General features: G+C 43.9%; 1 protein-coding gene across 2 annotated transcripts in view; it reads right to left on the bottom strand.

The window, feature by feature from the left end:
- Positions 1–14,350, bottom strand: part of RAD54L2 (RAD54 like 2) — an 89,122-nt gene that overhangs the window by 19,281 nt on the left and 55,491 nt on the right. The window contains exons 3-9 of one of the 2 annotated variants that reach the window (XM_007451824.1): positions 6,325–6,526; positions 5,231–5,370; positions 4,648–4,764; positions 4,098–4,324; positions 3,122–3,304; positions 2,848–2,981; positions 1,054–1,250 (exon numbers count right to left, since the gene is read on the bottom strand). In XM_007451824.1, the coding sequence (XP_007451886.1) occupies positions 1,054–1,250; positions 2,848–2,981; positions 3,122–3,304; positions 4,098–4,324; positions 4,648–4,764; positions 5,231–5,370; positions 6,325–6,526 (1,200 nt within the window). Of the gene's footprint in view, positions 1–1,053; positions 1,251–2,847; positions 2,982–3,121; positions 3,305–4,097; positions 4,325–4,647; positions 4,765–5,230; positions 5,371–6,324; positions 6,527–14,350 lie in introns of those variants that run through there. The other variant, XM_007451825.1, reaches the window with a different exon arrangement.

The raw sequence follows: 14,350 nt of genomic DNA, 5'->3' as shown, positions 1-14,350 counted from the left end.
GGCCTCTCACTGTTGTGGCCTCTCCCATTGCGGAGCACAGGCTCCGGATGCGCAGGCTCAGCGGCCATGGCTCACGGGCCCAGCCGCTCCGCGGCATGTGGGATCTTCCCGGACCGGGGCACGAACCCACGTCTCCTATCGGCAGGCAGGCTCTCAACCACTGCGCCACCAGGGAAGCCCGCCTATTGACTCTTGCAGTAAATATCCCTTTTCCCTCTTTCCTTTCCTTAATTTTTTTCCCTTTAGGCTAAGAGTAAAACTGACTTGCATTCCTAGGGCTTATACCAACTAGGTAGCAGACAGCATGACTTTACAGAGTACCAGCCTAGGATTAAAAATGAGTCTGAATGATATTGATGGGAATAATCCAGACACTTCCACTGGCTCTCACCATTGTCTTGGTGCCATCTGAGAGCTGGCTGGTGGGAACTAACTAAAGGACAAGGTCTTCCTGGAGTTACTCGCCAGTCAACACTAAATGGCAAATTCAGCCACAGAAGCAAACCTAAAAAACAGAATCTCATAGATGAAGAGATCTATAAAATGAAACAGCCTCTGAACCTTAAAAAAATTTCCTTCCCCAAATAGACCAAGGCCCCATAAAAGAGGGAACAGAACTAGGAGAAAAATGGCTTTCACCAAAAAACAAGAAAATTGGGATAAATTCTTCTTTTATAAATTCACAAACAACATTATTACTACTCTGTATATTAGCGATTTAAATACTTTATATTTTCTTAATGCTATCTCACAACATCTCTGGGAAGTGGTGAAGGGAGCAGTTACTCTTCTAACTGTTCTATGAAAGACACAGGGGAGTCTCCCCCATGCCAGCCTGTGGCCTGGCCTACCCAGAATTCCACTGCCTGCAGAGAAAGCAATACCTTCTGAGAGCCAGTGCAGGTCATCCCACCTATCTCGGGGACCAGGATTTCTGGTTCATGTCAATACAACTCACATCAATAATGCTTCCCATTTGACTAGGTGCTATAGCAGACACTATTTCTTTTCCCCTGGATCACCCTTTAGAGTATTCCCAGAGAGGCTGCCCACCTCTTCGAAACTCCTGCTGTCGATCTTCCTCATCCAGATCAATGATGACCGGGTGAGAACGTTTCTTGGTTTTCTTCGGTCTACCTGTGGCAAAGGATTTCTTCAGGGTGAGGAGTCTGTACATTTCGTACCCCATCAGCAGCACCCCACCCTCTGACACCCAATCAGCCATCACTTTAGCACGAGCTGCCATTGTCCTGCAAGAGTGAACAGAAAGAAAGTATTATTGCTTCCCCTGCTTCCCAGGAAAAATTCCTCACAGTCAAAGCTGTGTTCATGTACATTCAGAAGTCCTTATTGCCAAAGACTTCATGTGGCAGCATCACAGGGCTGGCCAGCTGCCCAAGGACTTTCCCACCATTCTAGAGACACTAATTGCACTAAGGATGGACTGGTTCACTGATGATGGTTAAATAACAAAAAACAGAAATTCAATGGCACAAGACAAGCAAAAGTGACAACCTCCCTGGATGTACATTCATGACTACAATTCTGCATTTGAGGGAGAATTTCAAGTTATTCCCATAATGAATAATAAGTAGTAAAAACAAGGGCAACATTCTGCCTTTCACCTGCCCAGGTCCTCGTGAATAAAGAGCAAAGGACTCACAGTAAAGGAAAAAGAACAGCAGAGACCGGATGCCACTCAGCACAGTCCCTCTACTCCTAAACAATTGAGCCCTGGCTGTATTTCATTAACTGCTGTGTGGACTGACAGTCCTGAAATCTAGGAAAGAGCAGGTGATCAGCCACCTGTGGGGCCACTCATCGTCTCCTCTATTTGATGTGTGTGACCAAACATCACAAAAGGTGGCCTCTGCAGAAAAGAAAGTCTACCTTCTCAATTATCCATATCAAAGAGGGGAAAGGGTAGCATGGATTTCTGGCTGGGATCAAGAAATAGCTTTAGATTTTTGGAAACCAGGTTGAACTTACGGAATGGAAATATAAATAATTTTATTTAAATCTGAAACAAAAATAGGTTTGCACCTTTCAAAGCTTGGAAGTTGTATTGTTAAAGGCCAAATATAGATTGGTGCTTAAAAGAAGAGACTGGTGATTAGGTTTCTAATAAAAGATAAATGTAAGAGGTGAAAAGTTAGGAGATGGAAAGTTTCATTTTATCATGTTGAATTTTATTACTATACACATGGGAAAACGTGACCATGTACACAGATTTTTCAGGATATAAAAGCATCTTCAAGCAGAATACAAGAAATTTTCCAGGCTACATAACTCTGACTTTACTGAAAAACTAGGCAGAGAAAAAATGAGTAGCAAGAAGAGAGAGGGGGATACATCAAGAAACCAAAAGGAATCTGGGAGGACAAGGCACATACCCAGATAGATTGCCTTGACATCCAGATCCTGGGAAGAAGTCTAAAAGGAAAGGGGGGGACCTTCCCTGGTGGCGCAGTGGTTAAGAATCTGCCTGCCAGTGCAGGGGACACAGATTCAAGCCCTGATCCGGGAAGATCCCACATGCCATGGAGCAACTAAGCCCGTGCACCACAACTACTGAGTCTGCGCTCTAGAGCCAGTGAGCCACAACTACTGAGCCCATGTGCCGCAACTACTGAAGCCCGCACTCTGCAACAAGAGAAGCCACCGCAATGAGAAGCCCGCACACCACAACAAAGAGTAGCCCTTGCTCACCGCAACTAGAGAAGGCCTGCGCACAGCAACGAAGACCCAAGCCAGCCAAAAGTAAATAAATAAAATAAATAAAAATTTTAAAATAATAATAAAAAAAATAAAAGGAAAGGGGCAGAGAGGAGAGGGCAGGCCACCTACTTGTGCTCATCATTCAAGATGTGAACTTTAAAGAACCGAGGCTGGACTTCTTCAGGCTTGTTGTCAGCTGGAAGGGCTTCAGGAGCTGGGAGCCACATGTTGAACTCTGCCAGCCAGTTCTGAAGAGTATTAACCTATCAGAAAGTCAAGTCCAAAAAGAGAGTTTTAGGGAGCAAGCTCAGAGCTGAGCTCATAAGGCTTTTTAGTGCCAAGTAAGGCATTACTCCAGAGCTCTGCAGAGGGGTGACCAAGTGGTGCCTTCCCAAACACTTACCGGCACAATGGCAAGGACGGTTTTGGCTGGCGTGTGGCGGAAGAGGACATCGATGAAGGAGATCACTTGCAAAGTTTTCCCCAGTCCCATGCTGTGGGCCAGGATACAGCCAAAGCCACTACTGGTCTTAAATCGCTCCAAGGACTCAACCAGGTTATCATACAGGAACCGGATCCCACCAATCTGACAGGGAACAAACACAAACAAATATCTTTGGCTGGCAAAGACCAGGGGTCTAGTTTACTTACTTTGGAACTAGTCAGAATTAAGTAAATGAGCAGACATTACACCAGACAGCTGGTGTGGATGGCTGCAGAAGTTTCCCTGAACCCTGACTAGTTTATTGGCTGGTGACGCTCTTCTCGGAGAAAACACAGAAAAGCATTCACCTGGTACAGTGGCCCATCTGAGGCAAGAATCTTGAGTACCAAATTCCTGACTGGGTCCTTCACTTAGGCTTGGTCTGGCTGACCTTGGCTGCTCACCTCAAGGCAGCCCATTTCACGAGGAGCTATTCTTACTGTTAAGAGTTCTTACGTTGAGTCAACCTCTGCCTTCACAGAGCTTTCACTCACTGGTCCTGGTTCCAGGTTCTGGGTCAACACAAACTACTCTGATCCTTCCTATCAGAAAGTCCCTCAGACTTCTGAGTTCTCACATCTCTTCCAGAGCCACAACTCCCTAATCAAAGCACTGCTCTCCAGAGAGAATCTCAATCAGTCTTTCAGATCTCACAGAAGGAGGCTCAAGATTATTCAGCCAAAAGATTAGCACCTTCTACATGATAGGGCATCTCTCAGGCTTGTCCCTTCCCATTCATCAGGAATCCTGAAGCATCAACTGCTAGGAGGAAGAATCAGGCCTTTCCAATAGCTGCTCATGGTACCAAACAAGTACTTCACAGGCTGTGATGCGGGTGACGTCCACAGCAAGGAAGCTGAAAGGAGACCAAGAGAAGAGTCCAGATTTGCTGTACCTGATGCGGTTTCACTGCCCGTGCCAACTGCGGGGCCAGGAAGACATTCTCCTCCTCCGGAGGGTGGTTCAAGTTGACAAGGACCCGCCCCAGAGCATCACGCTGGTTTAAGACGTCATTCACATGGGTGCCGCCTTTCTCCTCTTCCTCATCCTCCTCACTGACAGACTCACTGCTGTCCACAATGTGCAGAGTGTCCTCCTCTCCAGAGCTCAATTCAATCACCTCTGAGACAGCCAACAAAACAAAACAAAAACTCAGGAAGCAGAGATAATTTACTGCTCATTGTTAAAACAGGAGAGCATGGAAACAAAGTTAGAACTTGTTATCACTTGTAAAAATTTTTATTTCTATTATTTCTCTCTTTTAGCTTCACGTTAAGACAAGGGGAAAACTTATATTTACCAAGGAGACTCAGGGAAATTTGTCACAGTCAGACCCCAGACTGAATGAGGAAGGACTGAACAATCATCTGTTCAAAGGTACAGCCAATCTCTCAGGGCAAACACTGGGTCAGGAGGAAGGAGGGGCACCTCTGGCTCAATCTTACCATCTCGACTGCTTTTTTCATCCTCACTGCCACTGCTACTGTCCAAACAAATCACTTCCTGGGTCAAGACCCGAGGAGGCAGTTGGGGTCCATCACTTGCTCTTAAGACAATTTCCTCTGGGGAAAAAAAGATGGAAGGGAATGTCAAAACCACATTTAGCTCAAACATATTTTCCCAAATGATTTGCCATCCTCCTCTTTTGTTGCTCTGGGGGACTATCCCCTGAGGAGACAAGTAGAGGGCATCTCAAAAACCCCAGTCTTCTTCCCAAATTCCCTTTTCTCTACTGGCTCTTACTTCCTAGTATTCACCTGACCACTAGAAAATGTCCTAATCCTTGGCATGTTAACATCCAAAGTTATGGATGAAAATCTAAATAACATCAATTTGAGGAGGTACATTTTTATCCATCTTACTTTTCAAATGAGATCCTTCTGATCATGTGCTTCTAAGAAACTGAATGGATTGAAAGGATTCCTGAGAGGCCACCATCTTATTCCAGATCTGTCCTTGACCACAGTGTGCACTGAGGGTCTCTTCTCCCTGCAGCGCGGGGCCTTTCCTGCCACCTCCACTGCTTACCGGGAAGGAACTCCAGGGGAACGGTGGGAATGGGGGCTGCGTAATCCTTCCTCTGCTGCTCCAGGCGTTTCCTTCTTTCCAATTCTTCCTGTTGTGCTGCTTTGGTAACTGGCTCCAACTGATCCTCCCGAAGCAGCTTGCTAAACATTTAAATAAGAGAGAGCACTTGGGTTCACTTGAGATTTGGGCAATGTAATGTCAAGATAAAGAGGGAAACCATCATTGCTGGGCTCAGAGAGCTGAGGTGGGAGAAGAAGCCATATCAGTCCCACTACACCCATGAAATGGGCAAGGTAAAAAAATAAATGGGACTTCAAGGCTCAGGTGGCTCTGGGCTAATATGTTTTTCATATTATTTAACTTCCTGACAGGTGCCCCTGCTGAATCATCTCTGCACATAACAGATCAAGAGTGAAATAGAGTAATATGTAATTCATAAAGCTGGAAAGCAGTATAAAAAACAGAGTTGTTATATGGGAAAGTAGGATTATGGATGATTCTACATCCTTATCTCCCAAAGTTAAAGTAAATTTTCAAGTCATCATTATGTTTAAAAAAAAAGGAGGGTAGGAGGAAAAAAAGATTTATCTCCTTTCAACAGCAAAATCGTCATTGGTGGAAGAAAGGACTATTGGGGATTTGGATAGTTAAGGAAGTTCACATCTGCTGATCTCTTAGCTCAAGGAAGAAGCCCTGCTTTGGACCAGACAGTTGTCTTCCAACTGATGTTGAGTTCTAAGAAAATAAGAACTCAACTTCTTTTATCTCCTCTTATTTTGAGACATAAGGAAAAATAAAGGAAGAAACCAGAGTCCAACCAGAGCATGCTATGGCTGCTTCCCAGAGCCTCCAAAGAGTGGGACACTCCCCAGGGGTGCTCGAGTGCCATCCACTTCAGCCCTGGATCCTCTGACAGCCCAGACCCAGTGGTCCTGAGCTGCATCGTCACTATTAATTGGGGCACACAACTTATACTTTTCTCCTTGGGAAATCGGACTCTCCTGCTCAAACCAGTCCTTTTGCTACTGATAGCCTTCAAATGAAGGTAATACTTCTACTCCCTCTCTTCCCCTCTTACCCAGAGCATAGCTCACCGTATGTTTCTCCTCATGTGGGAGGGCTTCTGAGCTCTCTTCTTTTTGGGGTCCTCGGAGGCAAGGCTCTTGCCTTGGTGGCGCCTAAGCTGCTCTGAAGGCTCAGACTGAGATGAGGTAGTTGAAGTGCACCGTGGTGGCTGCTGCCCATCTTCCCCCAGCTGGGCACACTCAGTGCCACACATGTCTTCCAGGGATGGGTCTGAAGAGACAAAGGGAAAGAGGTGCCAGGGACCAACCTTTACTGGAGGAAGAGTGGGTTTTGATGCCAGACACACCAGGGTTCAAATCTCAACTCAGCAACTTATTAGCTGGTGATCCAATAAAGCAAGTTACATCTCTCTGAACCCCAATGGACTTATCTATAAAATGAGTATAGTAATGTCCACACTGCAGACCTGTTGTGAGGACTAAATAGTGTGCATGCTTAGAACCAGGCCTGGCCCCCAGAGTAGGCTCACAACAAATGATAGCCATCACTCTTGATATAATTTAGCACTATGATCAGAATGAGGAAGTGTCATGGTCTCAGACTACTCAGAAAGGGACAACTGAGCTCTTAATACAGCTCACACTCATTTGTATGACTCTAAGCAAGTCTCATCTGCCAAAAGGGAGACCGCTCCTCCCTTCAGTGTATTAAAGGATTCACTCAATTTACCAACCATTTAATGAGGGATTACAACATGGCAAGCACTGTCCTAGATGCTTCAAGGAATATTTCTAAATTCCTTCCCTTCAAGGAGTTTGTTTTCTAGACATAGTAAGGCAAGGTGTGCTAAATACAAGAGGGGCAGGGAAACTGACCTAAAGACCTTCAAAGTTTAAGGTACCATTTTTCAGCCAGAGGTAATTAGCTAAACCAAGAATAATTGGGCTATGAAAGGTACTATTTAATGGAATGATCACACAAGGAATTATATGGGAGGTAAAATGTAAGTGAGAACTTAAAAGATGAACAGAATGTCTAATGGTATTATTGCCTTGGGGACAGGGGAAAAAGGGGAAGAAATTCCTGACAGAGGGAATGTCATTTGTGGTATCAACCACCAGCAAGAACTAGGGTCTACGTGCACATCCCTCTCCTCATTTGCTGAGCTGCATTCTGTTCACTGGATGGGCAGGCTTTGACAATCACATAGACCTGTCCCCAAGTCTGCCACAGCCTCCCAGATACAAGCACTACACAACCAAAAGGTCTTTCCCAAAGGTAAGAGGAATTCAGAGTAAGAACAGAAATGCTGAAACTGAGGTGCTCTAGTCCATGCCACTTGGCTCTCAGGCAGGAAGGACTCAGGAAGTTTTGTTTTTGTTGGTATTATTTTTGTTTTTTATTTTGGATTTACCAGTTTTCCACTAGGGTCTTTTTCTGTTATAGGATCCTATCTAGGATACTATATTGTGTTTAGCTTTCACGTCTTTTTAGTCTTCCCTAAACTGCAGCAGTTTCTCAGCCTATTCTTGTCTTTCATGACGTTTTTTTTTTTTTTGTCCGTACCAAGGGACGTGTGCAATCTTAGTTCCCTAAGTTTGAACCCAGGCTCCAGCAGTGACAGCGCCAAGTCCAAACCACTGGACCACCAGGGAACCCCCAACCTTGATACTTTTTTGAAGAGTACTAGTCAGGTGTTTTGTAGACTGTCCCCCAATTTGGGTTTGTCTGATGATTAGATTGGGGTTATGACTTTTAGGAAAGAATACCACAGAGGTGAAGTGCTCTTCTCATCACATCTTATCAGGGTACATGATATCAACATGACTTATTACTGGTGACATTAACCTTGAAGTGGTGTCTGCCAGATTTCTCCACTGTAAAATTACTGTTTCCCTTTCCATCTTTTATTCTTAAGAGGTCAATCACTAAGCCTGGCCCACATTCAGGGGGAAGAGAATTAAGCTCCATTTCCTGGAGGGAGGGGCATCAAAGAGTTTCTGGACATATATTAAAACCACATACAAAAAAGTTTGGGGGGGGCGTTATTTGAGGCTTTCAGAACACAAATATCCTTAAAAGTTTCACCCACTAATTATAACATTCATCAGTGGATCTTACCTAGAGCAATTATTACTGTGGTGTTCTAATGGTGGTTTTCTATTTCTCTCTTTCCATCTACATTTATTATCTGCAATTTTTCTGTAAGGGAGATTTGTCCCTTTTCCCTCATTTATATATTCAACATTTAAAAAAACATGTCAGGGCTTCCCTGGTGGCGCAGTGGTTGAGAGTCCGCCTGCCGAGGCAGGGGACACGGGTTCGTGCCCTGGTCCGGGAGGATCCCACATGCCGCAGAGCGGCTGGGCCCGTAAGCCATGGCCGCTGAGCCTGCGCGTCCAGAGCCTGTGCTCCGCAACGGAAGAGGTCACAACAGTGAGAGGCCCACGTGCCGCAAAAAACAAAACAAAACAAAACAAAAAACACATGTCAGTATGGACTCAAGAAGAAACATGCAACCCTGTAGACTGTGGTAAAGGGAGGCCAGGGCTGCCACAGACCTCAATGAGTGAACCAGTAAGCTGATGTCCCCAAGCTGAAAAAAAGACTTACCATGGGTCATCATCCTATGCACTCAATCACCAAAAAATACCAAAGGGCCGTCTCACCAGTCAGTGGCTGAGTCAGGGAATCATGAGTGTCCCAGACATTCTGTTACTGCTCACCTTCCATGGCTTGGTGTAGCCCCTCCTGGCCCTATTACCATTCTGGGTTCCCTATGGTCTCTTTCATATTAATGCCAGATTCTAGAACAGCATGGAGTTGGAAACTAATGTTTCCCAAGAGATAACAGAGCATAGGGGTTCGGTATAGACACTGAAGCCAGACTGCTGGGGTGTGAACACCAACTCTACCCCTTATTATAACCTTTCTGTTCCTCAATTATAAAAAGGGAATAACAACTGTAGTGTTATTCCTCAGTCTCAGAGGGTTGTGGTGATGATTATATGAGATAGCCTAGATAAAGCGCTAAGACAATGCCTGGCACACAGTAAACACTGTATAAAACAGCTGCTGCTTTTACTGTGACTACCACTATTCCAGGTACGAAGAATGGGTTTGGTTTCTTTTCTTCTTTCTTTCCCACAATAACTCTACAAGGTGAGTTTTGCTCCCTTCATTCTAAATATGATAAACTGGGACTTCCCTGGTGGCTCAGTGGTTAAGAATCTGCCTGCCAATACAGGTGACACGGGTTCGAGCCCTGGTCCGGGAAGATCCCACATGCCGTGGAACAACTAAGCCCATGCACCACAACTACTGAAGCCCGTGCGCCTAGAGGCCGTGCTCCGCAACAAGAGAAGCCACCGCAATGAGAAGCCCACGTACCACAACGAAGAGTAGCCTCGCTCGCCGCAACTAAAGAAAGCCTGTGCGCGGCAACGAAGACCCAAAGCAGCCAAAAATAAATAAATAAATTTTAAAAATAAATAAATATGATAAACTGAAGCCCTAAAAAGTTAAAAAGACTTGCCTATGGAAATAAGCAGGAAATAAGCAGGAAAACAGGAGCAGACAGTTATGAGAATAAGCTTTGTAGTCAGGCAATCCTGGTGTTAAATCCTGGCTTTGTCACTTACTAGCTCTATGTTCATGGGTTCAACTTCTCTGAGCCATAGTTCCTACATGTGTAAATGAGGATGTAAATAGCTCTCTCATGGAAAATATTATTCTTTAAACCCTGGTCTGCCAAACTCCATACTCCCACAACCACATTCAACAGTCTGGGAGCACACAAAGCTCTGGAGCTTGGTCAGTCATGCCAGGTAGCAGTATTTATTTGAATGGAGAACTCAAACTTCAATTATATATCCTAACCAAAGATCAGAAATAAGAAAGCAAAGGGAGAAGCAGAAATGACACATGAAAACAGCATTTTGTTGTTACAAAATGAGTGTTTCTTACACACACACACCCCTCCACATTCCAAACCTTTCCACTTGAGACTGCCACAAACCAGACACTGCTCCCTCTCCCATCCCCTGCTTTTAGTTTAGCCTAACATACATTTGAGCATCTGCTATGTATCAGGCCCTGTGCCAAGGCACAATGGAATGGTCCACGTGGGGAAACATGTGTATACGTATACAGTGGAATGCCTAATAGCAATAACACTTGGGGAAAGGACACAATCTAGTCTTGCCTATCACTGGTTATGGGGGTGCTTCCTTGGGAAAGGTGAGACTTGGGTTTAATCTAACAGAATGGGTAGGCACCAGCTAGAAAAGGAAGGGAAAAAAGAACATTCTAGACAGATAGAGGAGCATAAGCAAAAGGAATACTCTAAACAAGGTGGAATGGTTAGGAAAGTACATGCAGTTCAATATTGGCTAAAATGAACTAAGCAAAATAGCAGCACGAGTGGCCTTCCAACCCAACAACCACTTCCCTGTCTCTTCCCAGGAGCCCCTTGTCCAAGGAAAACTTAGGTACAGACCAGAGGTATAGGTCAAGTTTCTTGGATGCTGGCACAGAAGTCAATCCCTGTTCCAGGGAAGACTAATTCCAAGGCCTTTTATTCCTAGCATTCTATATCCCATTGCCTGGTGTTTGGGTAGGGAGGGGAAGCTAATGTGGCCACTGTAAAAACTGGGTGGAGGGAGATGGTGGGTGTGGACCTGTGTGCATGCACACACACACACTCACATGTGAATGCCCAGGTTGATTCACTCCCCTGAAGCAGCACTGGAAGCATCTTCCTTGACTCTTACACGGAGAGACCACTAAAGATTTCAGGTAGATAACCTTTGCCTTTTGAACAGCAAAGGGGAAATGGTCGAGGGAGGCACCAAAGAATGTTCATGACGGGACACTGCAATATCATTAACAGGAGCAAGAGGTTAAAACATCACAATCCCCTCTCCATTACCACTAGGTCCACAGCAGGCATTTTATAAAAAGGCCTCCTAAAGACAGCAGAGTCCAGGGTGGTTAAGTGGCCTTGGCTCATGGACATGTTCCACCTGCTGAGGAGACAAGGTGCCATCACTCCTGTGTCCAGTCAAACATAAGAACTAAAAGAGAAGCTCCAAAGTAGAACTGCAAGTCTGGCTACTTGTCTTCCCAAATTCACTACCCTCCTTAAACAGTCCTCTCTCATTTCCATCTGAAGCCCTATAGGAGGAAAGCTCAGCAACTCTTGGTCTTCCTTAAAGACTATCATTCCTTCAGGCCTTCCACTCCTCCAAAGAGCTAATACTTCCATAGCATTGTCATATAGTACTACTGTCCCCTTCCTCCTAACTCACAGCCCTGAATTCTTCTTCTCCTAATTGGGAGGCCATCAAATTTTTCCTCCCAAAGGAATAGATGGCTAGACAGCAGGCTCAGGGCTGTGTTGGCACACTTCAACTTGGTGTTTTGCTGGGTCTCTTGACCTGGTTAGATAATGACCTCTGATGCTCTCCTGGCCTTAAGGCCTTTTGTTTTGTTTCTATTTCACAAGCAAATTTATTGAGTAACCACTTGGAGGAACACCTGGAGGCAAGGCTACAGAGTAGGCAGAACAGAGTCAGAGTATAGATGGCAGGCCTTGAATGTCAGTCTAAAGGGTTTGAACTTGATCTGTTGGGCAGTGGGAACTTGTTGCCAACTATGGTATTTATTTCTTCTGGTTTCTACCTTGTAGAGTGGGCTGTTCCTGGGAGGAGGAAGAACAAAATCTAATAGTCTTTGAATGTCACAAATTCACTATCAGACATTCCAACTTGTGAGGCTTGGCTGTGAATTTCTGTCTGGCATGGGTTGAATGTAGCCAAGCACAGTAGTAATTTTTAAATGATCAAACAGTATATACAATTCTCATGCACACTGAGTTCAGACACAGGTTTCCCCTTTCCTTTATATACAGGGTACAGGTCTAAATCAGCTCCTTACCACCTAGCATTCTTTGAATGAATCCTTAGCTTCTGTGTTCAACAACTACTATTTGCTTGTTAAAGGGGCTTTAGTTTACGGATGTGCTAATATTTAAAATTTGTTGTCATGTAAGTCAGTGTTTTACAAGTGCTTCATTACTGCTTCATAATGCTTATTGTGAAGTTTCTGGTTTCTACATAACACTATAATATACACTACATCTTAAACCATTCTTAATAATACAACTGCTATTTCCCTAAGTCAAAATATAACTTTTCACTGTGCGCTTTTGTACCTTCTGAATATTGAACCATGTGAATTTACAACCTAACCGAAATAATTAATTTAACTTTCAAAAAATAGCCCACCCCGAAATTCTAGAGTATAATCCACCAAAAGTCACTGAGGAAAAAAGATTAAAGATTCAACAAGGAGGAAGAGACATGTGCTTTGACAAAGGAAAATTAGTGTCTGCATGGTTTAAAAGTCAGTGACTACTACCACCCAAGTTCAGGATCATGGAATCAGACCTGGTGGCATACACCTCTGAACTTTCTCCCTCATGCAAGCCAGTTGTGAGCAGTGATCACCAGAGTTATATAAACACCAATGAACACTTAGATAAGCTTCTCAGGAATAAGTTATGAACACCATCACAACAAATATGATAGTCAAATGAGTAGCTTTGAAAAAAAAAACTTACATTTCATTCATTAGGAGTATAAGGTACAAACACTTCCAGGGCCCTTTCTCCAGCTATTCCATTTCTTCTTCCTCCTCAATCTCATCTATATAAACAAAGATCAGTGGATTCCAAGTCTTACCATGTACCTCCTGACGTGATGTGGTAGAATATGTGCACGACAACCTATGATGTATGTGTGTCAAAACACTGAACCTGGGCTTCCCTGGTGGCGCAGTGGTTGAGAGTCCGCCTGCCGATGCAGGGGACATGGGTTCGTGCCCCGATCTGGGAGGATCCCACATGCCGCGGAACGGCTAGGCCCGTGAGCCATGGCCGCTGAGCCTGCGCGTCCGGAGCCTGTGCTCCGCAACGGGAGAGGCCACAGCAGTGAGAGGCCCATGTACAGCAAAAAATAAAAAAATAAAATAAAACACTGAACCTGAACACACCTTGATATATCTCATTCCCAGTTTGCAAAAATACAGGGAACAAAGGACTATGTTAAACTTGATAAACAAGACCATAGGGGTACAATCAGCAACGTCTAGAAACGTGTGAAACTGCAGAACAAGTGAATCCTTTTCTTCTATAAATAAGTTGCAAGGAAAAAAAGAAAATGAAAAAGAGGTAGGTTATATCTTAGCTGTACTTAAAAAGCTTATATGTTAAAGAGATTTAAAAGACAAATCATCTAAATGTAGACCTTGTAGGGATTTTAATAAATTAACAGTAAAAATATTTTTAAAGATAATCAGGGACTATCTGGATATTTTATGATATAAGGAATTATTGATTTTAAAAAATTAGGTATGATAAAGGTATGATGTTTGTTTCATTTTGTTTGTGTGTTTGTTTTTTAGGGACTTTATATATTAGAGAACAGATTAAATACACTCTGAAGTTTTTATAGATAAAATCTTATAAGGAACTAGTACTTCCAAATAACCCAAGATTGTGGGGGAACAGATGAAACAAGACTAGCCCTGTATTTATAATGACTGAAAAGAGTACTGGGAACACAAGGTTCATTTTACATTTTTTAAAACTATGTCTCGGGCTTCCCTGGTGGCACAGTGGCTGAGAGTCCGCCTGCTGATGCAGGGGACTTGGGTTCGTGCCCCGGTCCGGGAAGATCCCACATGCCGCGAAGCGGCTAGGCCCGTGAGCCATGGCTGCTGAGCCTGCGTGTCCGGAGCCTGTGCTCCGCAACGGGACAGGCCACAACAGTGAGAGGCCTGCATACCGCAAAAAAACAAAACAAAACAACAAAACTATGTCTATTTTTTTATTATGTTTGTGATTTTCCAGAATAAAAAATTTATAGTTTTTTTAACTTTAGAAGTTTTAATGGAAAATAAAATGTAACAGGCACTAACCTCTATACTATTTCGGTCTCAACTTTTCCACATTTGTTAATATACATTTATTTTATACTGGTAATCAATGAATACACATCATTTTGTGTTCTACTTTGTTTTTTTTTTTTTTTT

The sequence above is a fragment of the Lipotes vexillifer genome, unplaced genomic scaffold (genome assembly GCF_000442215.2).
Source record: "Lipotes vexillifer unplaced genomic scaffold, Lipotes_vexillifer_v1.1 scaffold500, whole genome shotgun sequence".
NCBI classification, from domain to species: Eukaryota; Metazoa; Chordata; class Mammalia; order Artiodactyla; family Lipotidae; genus Lipotes; species Lipotes vexillifer.
The sequence above is the reverse complement of the archived record's forward strand: the minus strand, read 5'-3'. Positions and strand labels throughout refer to the sequence as shown.